Source organism: Leptodactylus fuscus, chromosome 1 (assembly GCF_031893055.1).
Source record: "Leptodactylus fuscus isolate aLepFus1 chromosome 1, aLepFus1.hap2, whole genome shotgun sequence".
Classification (NCBI taxonomy): domain Eukaryota; kingdom Metazoa; phylum Chordata; class Amphibia; order Anura; family Leptodactylidae; genus Leptodactylus; species Leptodactylus fuscus.
In genome coordinates this window covers 282,011,093-282,031,437 of record NC_134265.1, presented here as the reverse complement: position 1 = coordinate 282,031,437, position 20,345 = coordinate 282,011,093, and the positions used below count along the sequence as shown (strand labels likewise).

The 20,345-nt window shown below is 41.9% G+C and overlaps 1 protein-coding gene across 2 annotated transcripts in view; it reads left to right on the top strand.

The window, feature by feature from the left end:
- Positions 1 to 18,243, top strand: part of NR3C2 (nuclear receptor subfamily 3 group C member 2) — a 294,278-nt gene extending 276,035 nt beyond the window's left edge. For both annotated transcript variants that reach the window (XM_075288112.1, XM_075288105.1), the window contains exon 9: positions 15,458 to 18,243. In XM_075288112.1, the coding sequence (XP_075144213.1) occupies positions 15,458 to 15,613 (156 nt within the window). In that variant the 3' untranslated portion in view covers positions 15,614 to 18,243. The remainder of the gene's footprint in view (positions 1 to 15,457) is intronic.
- The last annotated feature ends 2,102 nt before the right edge of the window (positions 18,244 to 20,345 follow it).

Below are 20,345 nucleotides of genomic sequence, written 5' to 3'. Positions count from 1 at the left end.
CTCCCGCCTTCCTGGACCTGATGGCAACTGCGGCACCTCGCTATGCCGTCCCTAGCCGTCACTACTTCTCCCGGTGTGCCGTCCCCGCCTTGCACCAGCACGTGTCACTCAACATCAGGCGGGCCCTTAGTTCCGCGCTTTGCACAAAGGTCCACTTGACCACCGACGCGTGGACAAGTGCATGCGGACAGGGACGCTACATTTCACTGACGGCACACTGGGTGAATGTAGTTGAGGCTGGGACTGCTTCCCAAACTGGCCCGGTGTACCTCGTCTCCCCGCCTAACATTCCTGGCAGGGACACGAGAAGAACACCCCCCTCCTCCTCCTCCTCTACCGCCTCCTCCTCCGCCACCGCCTCCTCCTCCGCCACCGCCTCCTCCTCCGCTGTTAGATTGACCCCAGCTACGAGTTGGAAACGTTGCAGCACTGGCGTTGGTAGACGTCAGCAGGCTGTGCTGAAGCTGATCAGCTTGGGGGACAGACAGCACACTGCCTCCGAGGTGAGGGATGCCCTCCTCGATGAGACGGCAATATGGTTTGAGCCGCTGCACCTGGGCCCAGGCATGGTCGTTTGTGATAACGGCCGGAACCTGGTAGCAGCTCTGGAGCTTGCCGGACTCCAACATGTTCCATGCCTGGCCCACGTCTTCAACCTAGTGGTGCAACGTTTCCTAAAGAGCTACCCCAATGTTCCAGAGCTACTGGTGAAAGTGCGGCGCATGTGCGCCCACTTTCGCAAGTCGACAGTAGCCGCTGCTAGCTTAAAATCTCTCCAGCAACGCCTGCATGTGCCACAACACCGGCTTTTGTGCGACGTCCCCACACGCTGGAACTCAACGTTTCAGATGTTGAATAGAGTGGTTGAGCAGCAGAGACCTTTGATGGAATACCAGCTACAAAACCCTAGGGTGCCACAAAGTCAGCTGCCTCAGTTTCACATCCATGAGTGGCCATGGATGAGAGACCTTTGTGACATCCTACGGGTCTTTGAGGAGTCCACAAGGAGGGTGAGCTCTGAGGATGCGATGGTGAGCCTTACAATCCCGCTCTTGTGTGTTCTGAGAGAATCCCTGATTGACATCAGGGATAACTCAGATCACACAGAGGAGTTAGGGATAGCATCCGATCCGTCACAGCTGGAGAGTAGGTCCACACATCTGTCCGCTTCACTGCGTTTAATGGAGGAGGAGGAGGAGGAGGAGGAGGAGGAAGAAGAGTTGTCCGATGATGTGATGGTGATACAGGAGGCTTCCGGGCAACTTCGAATCGTCCCATTGTTGCAGCGCGGATGGGTAGACATGGAGGATGAGGAGGAAATGGAGATTGAACTTTCCGGTGGGGCCAGAGGAGTCATGCCAACTAACACTGTGGCAGACATGGCTGAGTTCATGTTGGGGTGCTTTACAACCGACAAGCGTATTGTCAAAATCATGGAGGACAACCAGTACTGGATCTTTGCTATCCTTGACCCCCGGTATAAAAACAACATCTCGTCTTTTATTCCGGTAGAGGGGAGGGCCAATCGCATCAATGCTTGCCACAGGCAATTGGTGCAGAATATGATGGAGATGTTTCCAGCATGTGACAGTGGCGGCAGGGAGGGCAGTTCCTCCAGTAGGCAACCAAGTTCTCACCGGTCCACACAAACGAGGGGCACACTGTCTAAGGTCTGGGACACCTTGATGGCACCCCCTCGCCAAAGTGCCGCCACGGAGGGTCCTAGTGTCACCAGGCGTGAGAAGTATAGGCGCATGTTGCGGGAATACCTTTCCGACCACAGCCCTGTCCTCTCCGACCCCTCTGCGCCCTACACGTATTGGGTGTCGAAGTTGGACCTGTGGCTTGAACTTGCCCTATATGCCTTGGAGGTGCTGTCCTGTCCTGCCGCCAGCGTCCTATCTGAGAGGGTGTTCAGTGCAGCCGGTGGCATCATCACTGACAAGCGCACCCGTCTGTCAGCTGAGAGTGCCGACCGGCTCACTTTGATAAAAATGAACCACCACTGGGTAGAGCCGTCATTTTTGTGCCCACCTGTGTAAAGCACCCCAACATGAAACTCCATGTCTGTACTCAACCTCTCCAATTCCTCCGCATCCTCATACTCATCCACCATAAGCGTTGCACAATTCTGCTAATACTAGGCTCCCTCCACCATGAATTGGTCCAAACTGGGTTTTTTAGAGGCTCCCTCCACCATGAATTGGTCCAAACTGGGCTGGTTAGAGGCTCCCTCCACCATGAATTTCCCAAAACTTGGCTGTTTAGAGGCTCCCTCCACCATGAATTGGTCCAAACTGGGCTGGTTAGAGGCTCCCTCCACCATTAATTGGTCCAAACTGGGCTGGTTAGAGGCTCCCTCCACCATGAATTTGCCCAAACTGGGCTGTTTAGAGGCTCCCTCCACCATGAATTTGCCCAAACTGGGCTGGTTAGAGGCTCCCTCCACCATGAATTGGTCCAAACGGGTTTTTAGAGGCTCCCTTCACCATGAATTGGTCCAAACTTGGCTGTTTAGAGGCTCCCTCCACCATGAATTGGTCCAAACTGGGGTGGTTAGAGGCTCCCTCCACCATTAATTGGTCCAAACTGGGCTGGTTAGAGGCTCCCTCCACCATGAATTTGCCCAAACTGGGCTGTTTAGAGGCTCCCTCCACCATGAATTTGCCCAAACTGGGCTGGTTAGAGGCTCCCTCCACCATGAATTGGTCCAAACGGGTTTTTAGAGGCTCCCTTCACCATGAATTGGTCCAAACTTGGCTGTTTAGAGGCTCCCTCCACCATGAATTGGTCCAAACTGGGGTGGTTAGAGGCTCCCTCCACCATTAATTGGTCCAAACTGGGCTGGTTAGAGGCTCCCTCCACCATGAATTTGCCCAAACTGGGCTGGTTAGAGGCTCCCTCCACCATGAATTGGTCCAAACTGGGGTGGTTAGAGGCTCCCTCCACCATTAATTGGTCCAAACTGGGCTGGTTAGAGGCTCCCTCCACCATTAATTGGTCCAAACTGGGCTGGTTAGAGGCTCCCTCCACCATGAATTTGCCCAAACTGGGCTGGTTAGAGGCTCCCTCCACCATGAATTGGTCCAAACTGGGTTTTTTAGAGGCTCCCTCCACCATGAATTTGCCCAAACTGGGCTGGTTAGAGGCTCCCTCCACCATGAATTGGTCCAAACTGGGGTTTTTAGAGGCTCCCTCCACCATGAATTTGCCCAAACTCTGCTGGTTAGAGGCTCAATCCACCCTGATTTTCAAAACAAATGTTGGTGCCAACCTCAACTTACTACAAGGGCCAAATTCACTGCTGGTGACAAGCTCTCCTCACTGCAAGTGCCAAATACACATGTTTCAAGGTGTTTTCCTACTGTCAGAGAGGTGGTATTGAGTGTGTAAAGTGTGTAGTTGTTAGGCTGTGATGTTGGGGTAATAGAGGGTCTTTGGTGTGTTAGATGCCCCCAGACATGCTTCCCCTGCTGTCCCAGTGTCATTCCAGAGGTGTTGGCATCATTTCCTGGGGTGTCATAGTGGACTTGGTGACCCTCCAGACACGGATTTGGGTTTCCCCCTTAACGAGTATCTGTTCCCCATAGACTATAATGGGGTTCGAAACCCGTTCAAACACACGAACATTGAGCGGCTGTTCGAATCGAATTTCGAACCTCGAACATTTTAGTGTTCGCTCATCTCTATTTTTAATGTTATCCAGACTGCTTACAGCCTGCACAGAGGTTACATATATATGTACTGTACTGGTGCTCGGCTATGGTCCACCGTAGTTGCTTGGCAAGGTATACATGTGGCAATAAGTGCTTCCACTTGTTTATCTAGTCCAGGAAACCATACTTTCTCCCTAAGTAATTGCTTTGTTTTAACTATACCTTGATGGGCCTCATGGGCCAGATCGATCAAAGAAGGCCTGTAAATATGCTGTTTGGCCCTGCGGTTGAAGACGAGTCTCAGCTAGAAAAGAGTTCCAGTTCTTAGACCGAACAGTGTCAATTACCAACTGAAGTTGGGGATCAGAATCCACCGCATGTTTAATTTCTTCGAGGGTCATTGCTCTTGGCACAGAATGTGTAACAATGAAATTTACATGCTCCTCAGCTAAGACAGTGGCAGGCAAGTCGTCTTTGGTAGACTGTGGTGAAGGGTGTCTTGAAAAATAGTCTGCAGGGTTCCCAGCTCCTGCCTCATATCTCAAGTGAAAGCGATAGTTCTGCAGGCGGAGTAGCCAGCGTTCGAGTCGTGGGGGTGGCTTTGATGAATGTTTATTGAAGATTGGAATGAGTGGTTTATGATCACTGACCACTGTGAATGGACGACCAAAGAGGTAAAGATGAAAATGAAGGCATCCCCATACAACTGCGAGAGCTTCCCTCTCAGTTTGAGAATAGCGCTGTTCCGTTTCTGTTAAAGCCTTGCTCGCATAGGAGACTGTGGAGATACTGCCAGTTTTGGACACCTGAGTTAAAATTGCACCAAGGCCTACAGGACTGGCATCCACAATGAGCTCAGTAGACTTTAGTGGGTCAAAATAGGCCATGACTGTGTCACTAGAAAGACTGGACTTTAGTGTGTCAAATGCTGATTGATGTTCAACTGTCCATGACCAAGGAGTATCCTTTTTAGTGAGTTGTTGTAGGGGTTCAGAAACAGTAGCCAGATCAGGTATAAGTCATCCACAGTATGTGACCAGACCAAGAAAACTTCGAACATCTGAGACATTTTGTGGCTGGCTAGCAGAGGTTATGGCAGCTACTTTCTCAGGGTCTGCAGAAACACCATTTTCAGAAAAAATGTAGCCAAAAAAGTTCAATGACGTCTTGTTGAACTCGCATTTTGATGGATTAACAGTTAAATTGCAGGTTTGCAGTCTCTGAAAGACTTGTTCTAGGTGATTGTCATGTTCCTCTTGGGTTGTGCCAAAGATAAGGATGTCATCACTAACATTGAGGACTCCAGGTATTCCTGAAAGAACCTGCCTGATAACATTCTGAAAGATTTCTGCAGCCGATGAAATGCCAACGTTCAGCCTCTTGAACCTTCTTAGACCGACATGAGTGCTAAAAGTTGTGATATATCTGGAGTCTGGATGCAATTCAAGCTGATGATAACCAGATTTTAGATCAATTTTTGAGAATACTTTTGCACCATTTAGATCTGTGAGAATGTCATCAATGGTAGGCATAATGTGCCTTTCTCTTTGAGTGGCTCGATTGGCATGTCGCATATCCACACATAACCTGATTTTACCAGGCTGTTTAGGTTTAGGCGAAACAACAATTGGTGAGACCCAGGGAGTTGGGCCCTCGACACGTTCAATAACATCATCTGTCTCAAGGTCTCGTAGCTCTTTCTCCACTAGCTTGCGGACATGGAATGGGATGCGCCTGTGAGGTTGAACTGACGGCTGGACTGACTGGTCAATGTGTAATTTCACTTGAAAGTCTTTCAGCTTTCCTAGGCCTTGAAAGAGTTGAGGATATTTCTGCATAATAGTCTGGACAGAAGAGTGTGTTACGCTGTTTGCCAGTTTCACTACGCCCAGAGATACCGCACTATTGCAGCTGAGAAGAGTGTCTGCAGAACACTCCACTACATAGAAAGTGTCCGTGATGGATTTCCCATCAGCCGTTAGTAATGCCTGAAATTTGCCACATAGGGGTAATGCAGTAGCTGAACCATAAGGATATATCTTCAGGTTAGTACATTGCAAAGCAGGTTTGTTCTTTAGCTGATTATAAGTGGCATGACTAATAACATTGACAGACGCCGCTGTATCTACCAGTGTCTCCACCGGATTGCCATGTATTAAGATGACTTGTTTGGGATTAAACATTGCATGCACATTGCGAGACCCCTCAGTCACTGAGAATAAGCAGGTGCTGCAGGGCTCATCAGCAGGGGACACTGACTGCACTGCCTGGACTTTCTGTGGCAAGGCTTGTTTAGCAGAGAGAGAAGATTGTGATTTTGATCTGCAGACTTTTGCAAAGTGATTTTGTTTGCCACAGTTATGACAAGTTACTCCCTTTGCTGGGCATGGTTTCTGATGAGGATAAGGACCTCCACAGTTGTAGCAGGCTGCAGCCTGTGTGTGAGGCACATGTGGCTTCTGAGTGAGCTTTGCTACAGAAGATGGCTGCTCTGGTATACAGTCTGTGTTCTCTATAAGTTTAGCTTGATTCTCTGCTGCATCATGAATACGTGCAATGTCCAGTAGCTTTGCTAAAGTCATGGTGGGATCTCTGAGTGCTTGTCTCCTTAACTTAGAGGACACACATCCTTGTATGATTTGCATCAGAATTTCCTTGTCTTTATCAGCAAATTCACAGTAAGCTGCAAGTTGTCTTAAGCGGACATGATATTCATCAATGGTTTCTGTTGCTGACTGTTTTGACTGTCTAACTTGAAAATTTCAAAAGCTGCATTTATGTATGGAGAGAAATGCTTAGTTAGTGCTGCTGTGCATAGATCATAGTCACTGTCCTCCCCTGTATTGGGCAGAGTTGTGAAGATATCATAGACTTGCTCCCCTGCATAGTGTAATAACATGGCTTTCTTTCTTGTATTGTCAGTAATGTTCATTGCTTGCAGGAATATCTCAAAGCGTTTCAGCCATTTATTCCAGCATGCTGCTAAATTTGCTTGGGGCTGGTGCACATCAAATACAGCAAAGGAGGGTAAGCAGGCCATGGCTGGTGCTAGGATTGCAGTCTTGTAAACAGTTTTCTGTAGCAGTGAAATACCTTTAGCTGATTATTCTTAATCCTCGTCGCCAATTGTAGTGTTGTAGTGAGGATGGAGGTCTTCTGGAATAAGTCCACTATGAGATGGTTACTCTTGTAGATCAGAACACTTTATTCCATGCTTCCATCATCGCTCCCTGTATAACAACTCCTCCCCCTAAGCTCAGCTCCTCCTCCATTACTACCTCACTGTTGCTAGGCAGACAAAGCAGAATAAGTAAGCAGAACAGAACATACAGAACATACTTATAACAACATCACAGTTGCTTATAAAAAAAACTTGTAACACATACACTATGTGAACAAAAGTATCCAGACACCCCCCCCAAAACATCCGTTTTTCATATTAGGTGCATTGTACTGCCACCTACTGCCAGGTACTCCATATCAGGGACCTCAGTAGAAATTAGACATCGTGAGAGAGCAGAATGGGGCGCTCCGTGGAACTCACGGACTTCGAACGTGGTCAGGTGATTGGGTGCCACATTTCACGCAGGTCAATGCCAAACGACGCCTCGCTTGGTGTAAGGAGCGTAAACATTGGACGATTGAACAGTGGAAAAACGTTGTGTGGAGTGACGAATCTCGGTACACAATGTGGCAATCCGATGGCAGGGTTTGGGTATGACGAATACCTGGTGAACGTCATCTTCCAGTGTGTGCAGTGCCAACAGTAAAATTCGGAAGCGGTGGTGTTATGGTGTGGCCGTGTTTTTCATGATGGGGGCTTGCACCCCTTGTTGTTTTTCGTGGCTCTATCACAGCACAGGCCTACAGTACATTGATGTTTTAAACACCTTCTTGCTTCCCACTGTTGGAGAGCAATTCGGGGATGGCGATTGCATCTTTCAACACGATCGAGCTCCTGTTCATACAGCACGGCCTGTGGCGGAGTGGTTACATGACAATAACATCTCTGTAATGGACTGGCCTGCGCAGAGTCCTGACTTGAATCCTATAGAACACCTTTGAGATGTTTTGGAACGCCGACTTCGTGCCAGGCCTCACCGACCTACATCGATACCTCTCCTCAGTGCAGCACTCCGTGAAGAATGGGCTGCCATTCCCCAAGAAACCTTCCAGCACCTGATTGAACGTATGTCTGCAAGAGTGGAAGCTGTCATCAAGGCTAAGGGTGATCCAACACCATATTAAATTCCAGCATTACCGATGGAGGGCGCTACGAACTTGTAAGTCATTTTCAGCCAGGTGTCCGGATACTTTTGATCACATAGTGTATATTTGGACATGTCTAGTGAGGAGGACAGGTAGGGAAGGACACATCTGTATAAGTGGAGGGTAGAGGGAGGTTAGTCTTATGGTAAAAAGCAGAGTAAATTCTGACAGGACTCCTAGTATGAACAGCGAGAGTCCTGCTCACCCCACCTACACACAGAGACTGACAGCCTTCTGTATAATCACAGTGTATAGGTGACATAAGAAGGACTCTCAATTGTATTTTCTTGGAATCTTGTTAGAATTTACTGTGTCCAAGTCATATAAATCTGTACATCACAGAGCTCTGCTTTTCCCCTCCATTATGTCCTGCAGAAATCACTTACCATTTATTTTAAAGCTGAGACTTTTTGCATTGTATCTAAGGAGCAGCAGACACAGGCTGCCATAACAAGCTGACAGTTAAAGGTGTTCTACATAACCATGATAATACCTTTGATATTGTGAGAACTTGTAGGGTTGACACTTTCTAATAAACATCCTGTCAAATTCAGCAACTGTGAATGTCTTTCACACTATATGAATATCTGAAGCCATATTTATGACTCTAAGATGATAGTGTCTCACATAGATAATAAGTGTTCAGTATCAAGTCCAAATGGGACTGTTTTTTCTGCACACGGGTCATATCAGTAAGAACTGATCCTATTTCTGTGCTTAACCAGATATCATTGCTTTGTCTGAACCTGGGCCCAGCAGGAGCCAACTCTTTGCTTCAGGGTCTCTCATTACATACAATTTGAGAGTCAGTTTTGAATTCTGAGCCTTTTAATTCTAGAAACATTTATATTTCTAGATATGGCAGCCGCGTTGGTTGTTACAGTTTAGAATTCCCATTGACTTATTTGCCTCACTTCAGTAAAGTGTCCAACGACAAAACTGCAGTGTCCTGGGAGACTGGCACAAAGGTGTGCTCATTGGTCTCCATGTTTAGATAGAGGAAGCGCTTTAGTTTGTTGGCAAAACATTATGTCCTAATTTCATTTTTAGACTCCGGCTCTTTATGTTGCAATGAACATAACAAAGTCCCTTCTTTATAGGATGGATCCTGTAGTGCCGATTAGGGGCTTGTTGCCAAAATTGGTTTCAACATTATTATCTGCGTTAGCCAGTACTTACTTTCTGAAATAATAATTCACTGTCACATAGTTATTCAGCAATACTATGACATTCAGGACATTTACTATAGCTTCTGTCCTCATTTAGTAAAATGTGGTAAATCACGATATTTGGTATTGACACTTTATTAACACTAAAAAAAAAAAATCCTGATCACCAAATTCTCAGCAGTGGCCAATAATGGGAAGGCAGTTCAATAATAAAAGTCTGTGGTTCCAGTACATGGACCACAGTCCGGTCTGAGCATCACTGTTTGCACTGTTCCTTAGACCTGTGTGCTATGTATCCTCATTCGCTTGCTCCACTGTCTCTTTACTTACCTAGGCTGGAGTCACATGGCCATAAAATAGTGCCACACATCGCGTCCAAGCTGTAGGTCCTATGAACGGAGCTAGCAGTATCATAGGCACATTTAATGCTGTAACTTTTTATCATCAGCCGCATGACCTAGGACATCATTTGTGGCAGTAATACAGTCCTTATAATTTGGATGTATAGTATAGTGCAGGGGTAGGCAACCTTCGGCACTCCAGCTGTTGTAACACTTTTATTCCCAGCATACATACTTGCTCTACTGTTCTTGGAACGCTCATGAAAGTGAATGGAGCATGTTGGGAGTTGTAGTTTCATAGCAGCTAGAGGTTGCTGACCCCTGGTATAGTGAGTCCAGTCTTAAGGTATGTTCACATAAATCCGCTGCATCCTGGTATTTTGTTACGGACCTTACCATCACAATTGAAAAACACTTCTGAGGTATGCCATTTTTTCTATTTAAATAACTTAAAAAAACTAAGATGATTAATTTCTTAAAGGAAACTCAATATAACACCATCCACAGTGTATGGTAGGGGACACTATGCTGAACGGCATCATATCTTTAGACAGACCAATAAATCCACCATTTCCTTGAAAAATCAGTTTTTAGAATTATGCAAATGAGGCACAGATGTACCAGAGTCAGAGACTCCAAGTACTCCATCTGCTGGTTTGATTCACTTGTTCTGTACACTTCTTTGACAGTCTCTTCCTATCCTACAACTCTAATGTATCTTGTTAAATTCCCACACGTCCGCCAAATTGAGCCCTTGGAGGGTCTGGTACACCCCATTGTACTAAAGCTTCATTTGTACCACTACAGGGTGCCTAGGTGCTAACAGCATACCCTTTCCCCTTGGTGAATAGAGCATAAGATCAAGCAAGGACGCTGCTGCTCTATGTATCTCCACGGGGGAAGGACAGTACAGCTCTTGACTATTTTGGGCAGTTTTATAGAGATAAATGGACCACCAGCACACTTGCTTCATCTTCCACTCTATTCATACAGGGGACATGGGATATGATCATTTATGTGGACATAAAACTGCTTGCTGGTTAACAGTACATCTTCCTGTGTAAAAGTGGCCGTGCTGCTGACATAATGCCAATGTATAGGGGTTGTCTGCATCCTGTGTATAGACCTTTCATATAAGCACCAATCGGCCTGCTGTGTTATCAGATTAGGCCTTTATTTAGTAGTTAGGCATAGATGTCACACATATAGTAAGTTTATATGAAAATGTGACTACCATTACTATAAGAAATGTCTCTCGATTTGCACTGAATATATAATGGATTGTTGTTTATCCCATTTTAAGCATTACACTATGAGAGCTGAAGAATTCCAATAAATTGTTTGCCACCGAGTGACTTTCAGAATGTGCCATATTTTTCACTTATTATTTCTGAAGAGCTGGGAAACTGAGTGAATTGAACATAGACTTGAAGAAATTACTGGCTTTACCCTTGGCAGATTTCTTCGAGAAGGCACCTTTTGTACTGTTGTCATATAAATACAGTGGGAAGATACCAAAATAATACATAATATTTCACACAAATCAATAAAAAAAAACTTGCTTGGCATATTGTATGCTTGCAGAAAGCCGGGGTGAGTCATGCTTCCTGTTCGTGAGAAAGGTAGATGCGTGATGAGATAATAATGACTTATTTGTGACTGATGTGGGAAGGAGTCTTGTGCGTCTCTTTATGTAAGGTTTCCTGCTACCGCTTTAAAAGAGTCAAGTAAGAGTGACAACAATGAAGACAAGCCGATACTGTTATTTCCTAACTATACAATATTTCTTGTAGTCTCAGGCACTTAGTCCTTTGCATTGTTGGAAAGTTTCACCTGTCTAAAGCCTTTTACTATTCGTTCAGATGACGGTCACTGGTGGTAGCATCGACGTTGTGTTCATGTTTAGTACCACTTAGCTCCATGGGCATATGAAGGGACAGGTTAGCATCTGTTATATAATGATATGAGGCTAAATGAAAATAATTGATTTTCTCTTTGTCTATTGAAGACTGTATGTAACACATGTATTATTATCACCAGAAGCCAACAATAAGCTAATAAAACGTATTATTATTCCTCATTGTCATTTGACACCACTGTGACTCTACGGTATGGGTAGGTCCACTTACCGATGCCATCAATGTGCTACTCAACATGATGATTCTGATCATCTTCTTTGGGTTTGTCCCTTTGTGTCCTCCTGTTGGATAGAGGTTGTTAATCCTCATACAGAGGTACTGGATAGGCTGATCCTATGACTATTACACTTTATATACGGTAAGTGAAGGATTGATCACATCATGAAAGGTTTTTCTTTGTGAAGTCCTATTCATAGCTGGAAAGACTATGGCTATGGGTTGGATAATAGAAATACTTCCTATACTATTCAGTGGAGGATAGTCAATATTATTTTCACATATGAATATATTATAGTATATTAATACATTGGTCCTCCAGACTAGTTTTAGCTGGGGTAGAGTACATGATGGGGTAGGGTATATGATGTATATGATTTTTATTCTCCTTAAACTTACTGTGGTTTTCAGGCTTCATTACTACTTTCTTACTACCATTCAATATTTACGTGACATATTATGGCTCAATTTTGATCAGCATGTTTGTACTTTTGTTGTATGCAGATAGATGAAGCATTCTTCAAAAATACAAATTTAAAATGATATAGTAGCATTCTGCATTAAAATCAACCCTCTTTTGAGAAATATACACTGCTCTGTCCTAGAACTGTATTGACATGTGGACTCACCATTTCCCGTGTTGACAATTTGAGACCGTTTAGGCCCACATTCATGGGATAAGGGAAATAGTAGTATTAGGTTGTCAATGTGGTTATATATTGCCAGGTGGAGGAATACCTTACTGCAGGGTTTTAGGAAAAGATACCCCATTATTATTCATTGGTAATTATTTCTCATTGAATGTAATCGGAAGTGTCAAGTTTAAGATTTGAAAGCTTTATTTTCTTGAACCAATTTATATTAGTATTCAATGTAGAATAATGGTGGTTCCTCCCACTGAAGAATGTCAATAATATTCCAGCCGCCTTACCATTCTGAATTATTGTGACCTTCTTGTGATGCTTCAGTTCAAAATGGCAGAAAATGTCAGCACATGCTTAGTATTCAGAGCGATGGTAACACAAATAGCAAGTGTAATTGGTGTAAATTATAATATTTATCAATATGCAGCAATTTCATGTTGATCTGTATGCTTATACATCTGATGATTAAATCACAGCATAGGACTGTGGTTGTATTGATTGCCTACCATTGGTGTGATTAACTCTTTATGCAGTTTTCAGGGTCAAAATGGTTGACCCTGGCCTTATACCTTGTTAGGAATTGTGCACATCATAGAGCTAAGTACCTTGCTCAGGATCCTACTTTATAAACCAGAACACAATGGCTAGCACTGGACATTCTGAGCCATCCATGTATTTATTAATGCTGCAGGCGATGGTCAACTTAATATTTGCTATGTCATGTTAACGTTTGCTACATCTGTGCGGCCATATGTCTTGTAATAAGAACTGATCATTGTGTCAACCAATCACCTTCAGTGTAACAAGCAGTTCATATAACTCAAGCTTGTGGATTAAGAAAGGTACCCTAGAAATGGATAAGTGGGGTTTATTGCTTGTAATGTCTCACCCGTCCTATCTTACAGGACCGTGAATGAAGTAAATCTCACACTGTATAATGCTATAAATCAACTTACTGGTAATGTCATAACTGCAGGGACCAAATGAGAAATGTCAGCAAACAGATTGCATCATTTCCAGATCTCCTCTCTCTCTCCAAACGTAGCCTCATGAAAGTTGTCATATTACTAACAGTCAGTATTGCGGGGTTATATTGCACACTATGATGGTGGACTATAACTACTTTATACAGTACCTTTCTTGTTTCAGTTTGCCATAAAAACTGTAGTGTATATGAGGTCATGTAGTGTGTGCATCATTTCTGAGTAACCAATAACAAAGCATTTACATCCAAGGTAAAATCCACCCAGACTGGTTATCTCCAAGAGCTATAATTATAGAGATATAAAACTGAAATAACTATCACTGAAACTAGCCGTGTCCCCCACCCCTGCCATTACTATCATGAGATCATTCATCACTCTATGACATGAATATGCCAGCAGCAAGGTTACAAGTACCAGCTATACATTGGTATATTAACCCCTATAAAGACAAGGTTAGGATGAATATATTTATAGCTTTCAAGTGCTGAGATGAAGTGTTACGACAGTACTAAACAGTCTAAAACTTGTTCCCTCTCCGCCTATCCCCGCCTTTGTGATGTTAATGCCCCTGTAAGGCGTAAGACATATCAGCACTGCTTAAATTCTACATTGTATGTACAGTATGTGTCATGAATCTTCTTCCTTCCTGGATTATTGTTTTACATTTGGAAGAGATGTTTGTTTCTGGAGAGTAGTATAAGCCTGGTCATACCTGCTCTCCCTGCTATACGTTACTCTCTTGGCCCCTTGAGGTTAGTCCGAGTACTGTTCTATAAGATGCTGAGTGGGTGTAAGTAGTCAGATTGTGCACGTGTATATTAGTAAGGAGCATGTGTCATGGCAGATACTTGACTGTCGTTCAAGGAAAGAATATTAGTCATTTGTCGAGAAATTAAGTTTTGTCATTGGCTGTATAACGAAGAGGAAAACTGGATGTGCATGTATGTACAACATGACAGGATTGAAAGTTTTACATATGTTACGTAGTCTGTAGTATAATAGTAAGCTACTGATAAATTTGGTCATGTGTACAAAAAAGGTAAACCAAAAAATGTCTGAATAATGACCATTACTAGGATTTCTTTTCCTATATGTAGTACTATTTTCATTACAACTACTTTACCTTATTTATTACTTCTACTGCTTAAGTATATGGCGCGTCACTTTAGTACTAATAAGACATTATTATATACTATCACTAAATGATTTATGTTAGTTCTATTATTCTAATATAAGTATTACATTACTTCTGCTTTTACGACTTAATTCCCCGTAGTACAACAGTTTTATTGGCTAGACTACTTCTGCTATTCTTCAGACTTATTTCTGCTATATTATACTATTTATAACCAATACTGTTCTATTACATTATTTATAGTGCTGCCATTGCGTCTTCTACACCTACTATACGTCTTGACTTCTCCCACCTACCTTTAACACTTATTTACTTACTTATACCCTATTACTTATACTACTACTATTACTATGTTTTCTAGAACTGCTGAAAAACCTTTCATTGTGATGGGGGTTGCATTGATTTGTGAAATGTTTGTGATTTTTGTCAACCATTAGGATGTAGGATGCCATATTTCTGATTCACTTTTGACTTTTTGCACACTTACCAAATCTCTTTGGAAGTAATTGACTGAACAGTTTATTGAACCTGTATTATATATCTCTGGGAAAAAAAAAGATATTTTAGGAATTAAATATCACCTTTAAAGGAATGAAACGGCAGGCTTCAAAATCAATAGAGACTTGAAGATTCTTGAGTCATGGTGTTCTTATCAGTCTCATAAATATGGCTACAAGAAAAGTGAACATGCTCAAAGACAGGCCTGGCTTTATAAAAAAAAATGGGGATCTGGGCAACCAGGGGTGTAAGTTAGGAACCCCACATTTTTAGACATTTCAAAATTCCTGGTGGCGTAGGTTTATGTTATGTACCTTGGTGGTCTAAGGCATTGAAGGAGGTCAGTGGTAAATTAATGGGAATCCCTATCAAATGTGAGCCTTGGGTAGTTGTTGGGTTAACCACTCCTAAATATTTTGGGCTATCAGTAGCCTTCCTTAAAATTTAATACAGTGCCTTCAAATTGTGGCATTAAAAATACATAATGTTGTTCCATTGTTTGCTGTGCTACATAGCAGGAAGATAATAGCACCAGTGTGTTTTGTATATAGAAATATAACTGCAAACTGTACGATTTGCAATGTCTGCAACCTTGATGTAACAATTGTGTCCCTTCTATTACAGGTGGTCGGCGACTTGTTGGAATTCTGCTTCTACACATTTAGGGAATCTCAGGCACTCAAAGTGGAGTTTCCTGCAATGCTTGTGGAAATAATTAGTGATCAACTACCAAAGGTGGAATCTGGGAACGCCAAGCCTTTGTACTTTCATAGAAAGTAACTGGAAGAGTCTTACAGGAGAACTTTGCCTTAAGTTTCCTCTGATGTTCCATACCCAAGCTGGTTCCAAGAAATGACTCTTTTCATTCAAAAACAAGGACAAACATTAAATGATGAAAATAAATCGCACTGTTCGGGCACAGAAGACATGCCAGGAATAAGAGAGTTGCCGCCAGCACCCCAAGCGCTTGAAAATTACTCCAATTCCTATGGATAAAAAGCCATATCTAGTCAATAACTGATTCATTTTGATATTTTAACAATGAAATTTTAAAATATGCCATGGAGTTTCTGGTTTTGTTTGTTTTAATCGGGTTTATGGACTCAGAAAGACTTTTTAAAAGGTTATTCTTGGTTTGCACACAACGTGTTTGGTCATTATGGGGCATTAAATATTCTTTTCTTGTATCAAAAAGAAAAATAAAAAGCTATTGTATAAAATATTAAGGAACATTTGATGTTGAATATCACTACCCATTTGTGGAATTAGTTGTCCCATGTCATCATGTTGCAGGATGAAGGCTGTGGCCCCTTGTTAATGTTTGCTGCAGAGAGATGAGATGTGCGCCATGAGCATTGCCCCAGGGTATAGTCAGATATTTTCTGCCGTATACGCATGCAGCAATTTCCCCACAAAACCTAGTGTGTAATGTAGACATTTATTTAATTAAAAGGAAGCTAGAAAGATGCTAAAATAAACGCCCCGTCTAGATTTTTTTATGCGTTAAATTGTGCTGGCTTTACGCAGTCTATGCTGTACTGTATATTGCTGTATATGTATAAATTGTGAAGGACCTGGATCAAAAATGTACGGAAATTTTGTAAATGAGACAAACAATCTTTAATGACTACGGATGAATGGAAAGCATAGGAAAGTATTTTTGAAAGAATTCTATTTTGATGGAGAATATTTAAGTACTATCTTTGTCTAAATAAGGTAATTTTTTTTTTTTTTCTTTTTGTAAAGTGAAAATGTTTTGCATGGATTCTGAACTGTTTACAGTGTATTTAAGGAAGGGAAAGCTGTGCCTTTTTAGCATCATATCTAATTTACCATTTTGCAATATCTGTTTGTAAATAGACACAACTTTAACCCCCTTTTTCAGTTCTATTTAAGCTTTTCTACTTTTCTGTAAAAAGGAAAATGTTCTACTTTTTGTGTACTGCTTGCAAGAAATATTGGAGCACACTTTCTAGGAACCCTTCCTCTTTCCTTGTGAATTACACTAGTTTAACCTTCAAGGTGGAGTTACTGTAAGTATCTTGAAATTAGCTAAATCATAGATGAGGCTTCCTGAGAAATGTACTGAACACAAAGCCTTCTTATGGGATCCCAAGGACCCACGTTATGGTTTTTAAGATATGCTTGTTATGAGAGGAAGTAAAATGTCTCTGTGCATCAGTTGTTAGGTTTATGAGAAAGCGAGGTGTGATGAGGCATGCCAAAAATTAACTTTCTAGAGTGCACTTTACTTGCTGTATCACTTAATCCAAAACCCCCAAATCTACAATATCTAGAGTTTATTGGGGCTCAGTCAATAGTACTGGCTGCCATGCCTGAACTGTACTGTGGAAGACTTAGGCTGGCACGGAGTGGTTTCTGAGAATGATATGTATTTTGCTAGAGAGCGGATATATTTAAAAAATAAAATTTAATTTTTTTAATATATGGCATTACCATATAGTATGGCTAAGTTTGCACTTACCAAATAATGTTCATATATGAGACATGCCCCCTGCTCTCACACAAGATTATACTTTTGGCAATAAAAAAAAGTAAAGTAGAAGAGAATTCGGTACTGACTATTGAGCTTGTGCTGCTCAGATTCTTGCATGTTTCTATAGAAATAATTCAAACACAAATTTAATAAATAGCAAATTTATGGAAAAAATGTAACTGTAAAACATGATGTGCAGTCGGCGTCAAAGTAGTTTGAAGCTACAATCTCTTAGACCTTGACCTTCGATGATGAGAGTGCTGGTGCTTATTATACCTGCACATTTCTTCTCTGTTGCCTGAAGGCCAGGTGAATGGCACTTTATACACTTTGTTTCCCTATAAGGTAGAGAATAGAGAACGTTAACCTGGTGCAAGCGAGTCCCAGAGCAGAAGAGTCATTTTCATAGATCCAGGATAGTCTTACGCTGCTGACTAGTGACAACATGACAGCTCTTTGAGTAATTTTTTTATCGTATGGGTATTCAGAACATGACACAGGGAAGTGGCATACTGCCTGGCATCAATCTTCGAATACCAATTGAGTAATGTGTTGGCTCAATAAGTGGTATTCTAGAACTACAAATGGAATCTTACAATGTTATCAAATGTTTTTGATGGAACATCTATACAATTTTACACAGTTTTCTATTAACAAAAAATTAGGATGTATAAACTTTGTCATCGTGTCTTTGTGTTATCCTTAAAATGACCATGCTTTGTTATGAGAATAAACAATTCTATAGTCATTTAACATTCTTTCTAGATGAAATGTTTTCTCTTTCTTCGTATGAGATTAGATATGTGTACAGTCTTCTCCATCCTAACCCCACAGGCTAGCAGATCTAATGGAAAAGAATATTTCATACCCTCCAACATTTTCAGATTTATTTATTAATGTAGATTGCCAGAAATCCTAGCCTGTAATATTTTTTAATTCTTCTTCCAAGTTTTATGACATTGGTTAAAAGTTCAAGTTTGGTATTAAAAGTGAACCTGTCATGTTAAAGAGCAGGAGAATCTGAGTAGACTGAGGTATCATTTTTTTGGGGGGGGGGGAAGATTCAGTATAACTTGTAATTCATTCATTTAAATTCCTGTTCATTCTGGGTTTAGGAGTCCAGTGGGCTGTCTGATTTAGTTATTAGAAGCCTTTCCTAAAACCATTCACTGGAGTCCAGAATGAACAAAGATTTAGAGCAAGGAAAGTTATACAGACTCTTTTCCCATAAAACTATATATCAATCTACTCAGTTCCTTCTGTACCATGCTATCCTAAGGAAAGAACATCCATACGGATTGGAAAACTCCTTTAGGCGAAGGCCCCATGCAGTAAATCGCTGCCAAAAAACACTGTGGAAAAGACTTTCTGTCTCTATTATACCTATGTGGAAAATGCCAGCATTTCCGCAGGTATAATTGACACGCATTTTTTAAATCAAAGCATTTCCGCTACAGATTTTTTTCTGCAATGTGAGGATGGGATTAGCCAGAATCCCATCCACTTTGCAGGTACTGTAAAATGCGGCGTATTTATTTTGCTGTGGCATTTCCGCAACATGGGGCCCTGGCCTTAATATGATAGGTTTAGGCAGAGGTTGACCTCTAATAAGAATCTTTATTATCTCAAGAAAGAAAGAGATGTCTACAACAGATTACACGTTAGTCCTTTCTCTAGTCTTAGACACATCTAGGCCTGCACCTCAATAATATGGGAAATTCGTTGATGGGAATCAGGTAAAAATTTCCTTTTCTCTGAGCTGTGGCCAATCCCAGTAAATAAACACTTTATTATGTTGGGAAACTTTTCTAGCCAATAAGACACACAGTATTACTTAAAACTGGACTGTTTGCAAAGAAATACGTTTGTTCTTCAGATGTTGGAGGATATGAAATTTTAGCCAGAGCCTTAAAGAGGGTCTGTCACAAGGTCTGAAAAGGCCAATGACATATGTCCTCTGATAGGTGCCGTCACTCTGTGCAGTTTGCTGTTTTGTTTATCAAAATCCATTCTTCTATTCCATAGATATAAGCCCTTTTAGTGTCTATGTAAATTAGGTAAAGCAACCAAGTGGGCGGTAACAATGTTTACGTTCGGGAGGGGACTCTGTGCTGTATGTCATTCAGTGTTACCACCCACTTGGCTAGTATATCCTAATTTGCATCTACCCTAAAAGGGCTCCTATCTGTGTAACGGCGCCTATCAGATGATCTATAACATTGGACTTTTCAGACCTTCCTACAGTTGCCCTTTAAATGTTAGTGTAATATTATTGGGGGTTTCCAAAGTAAAGCCGGTCATACATGTTACATTAACACTCGCCAGACCTGCAGATTTTGGTGGCTTTGGACAACCATCTAGTCTGTATGGGGGCTCCCCTTATTGCTTCGTCAGCAGATTTTGAGGGACACAAGGTTTAGGCAGTTGGATTTCAACATCCCAAATCTTTGTTCTCAGGGAGAAAAAGCTACATCCAAAGGTGTCTGGAAGCATTTTACTCCTTCTTCCCTATAATAACACAGCCAAGCTGAGTGTGCATGTGTTTGGGGGTTGGAAAGAATGGTAATATAGGTGGAAATATAGTAAAATATCATTTTATATTATGGAATAGACAGAATGGTAGTGACGGTAAAGTGGAATTCCCTTATAAATTTTCCTACAATATTTGTACCAAAGATCTGTCATGAAAGTGTTTTATTCGTGACTTGCACTTTAATTAAATACCATGAAAATAATTATTTAAAGAGCAATTCCTATCAGATATGGAATATACCTACAGAGTGCATAAGGGGATGGTCACATATGGCAGTGAGACTTCCATTCATCTGAATGAAGTTATGTTGGCAGGTAGCACATGTTTTTCTGCCTCATGAGAACTCACCTTACTTAGCAGGGGATGTCAGTGAACACAGGAAAAGCACACACATATGATCCCTATTCCTTGTGACTCCACCATAAGCATGCGCTTTCAGCTACAAGTAGTGCCCATGTTTATATTAAATGGAAGAGTAGAAT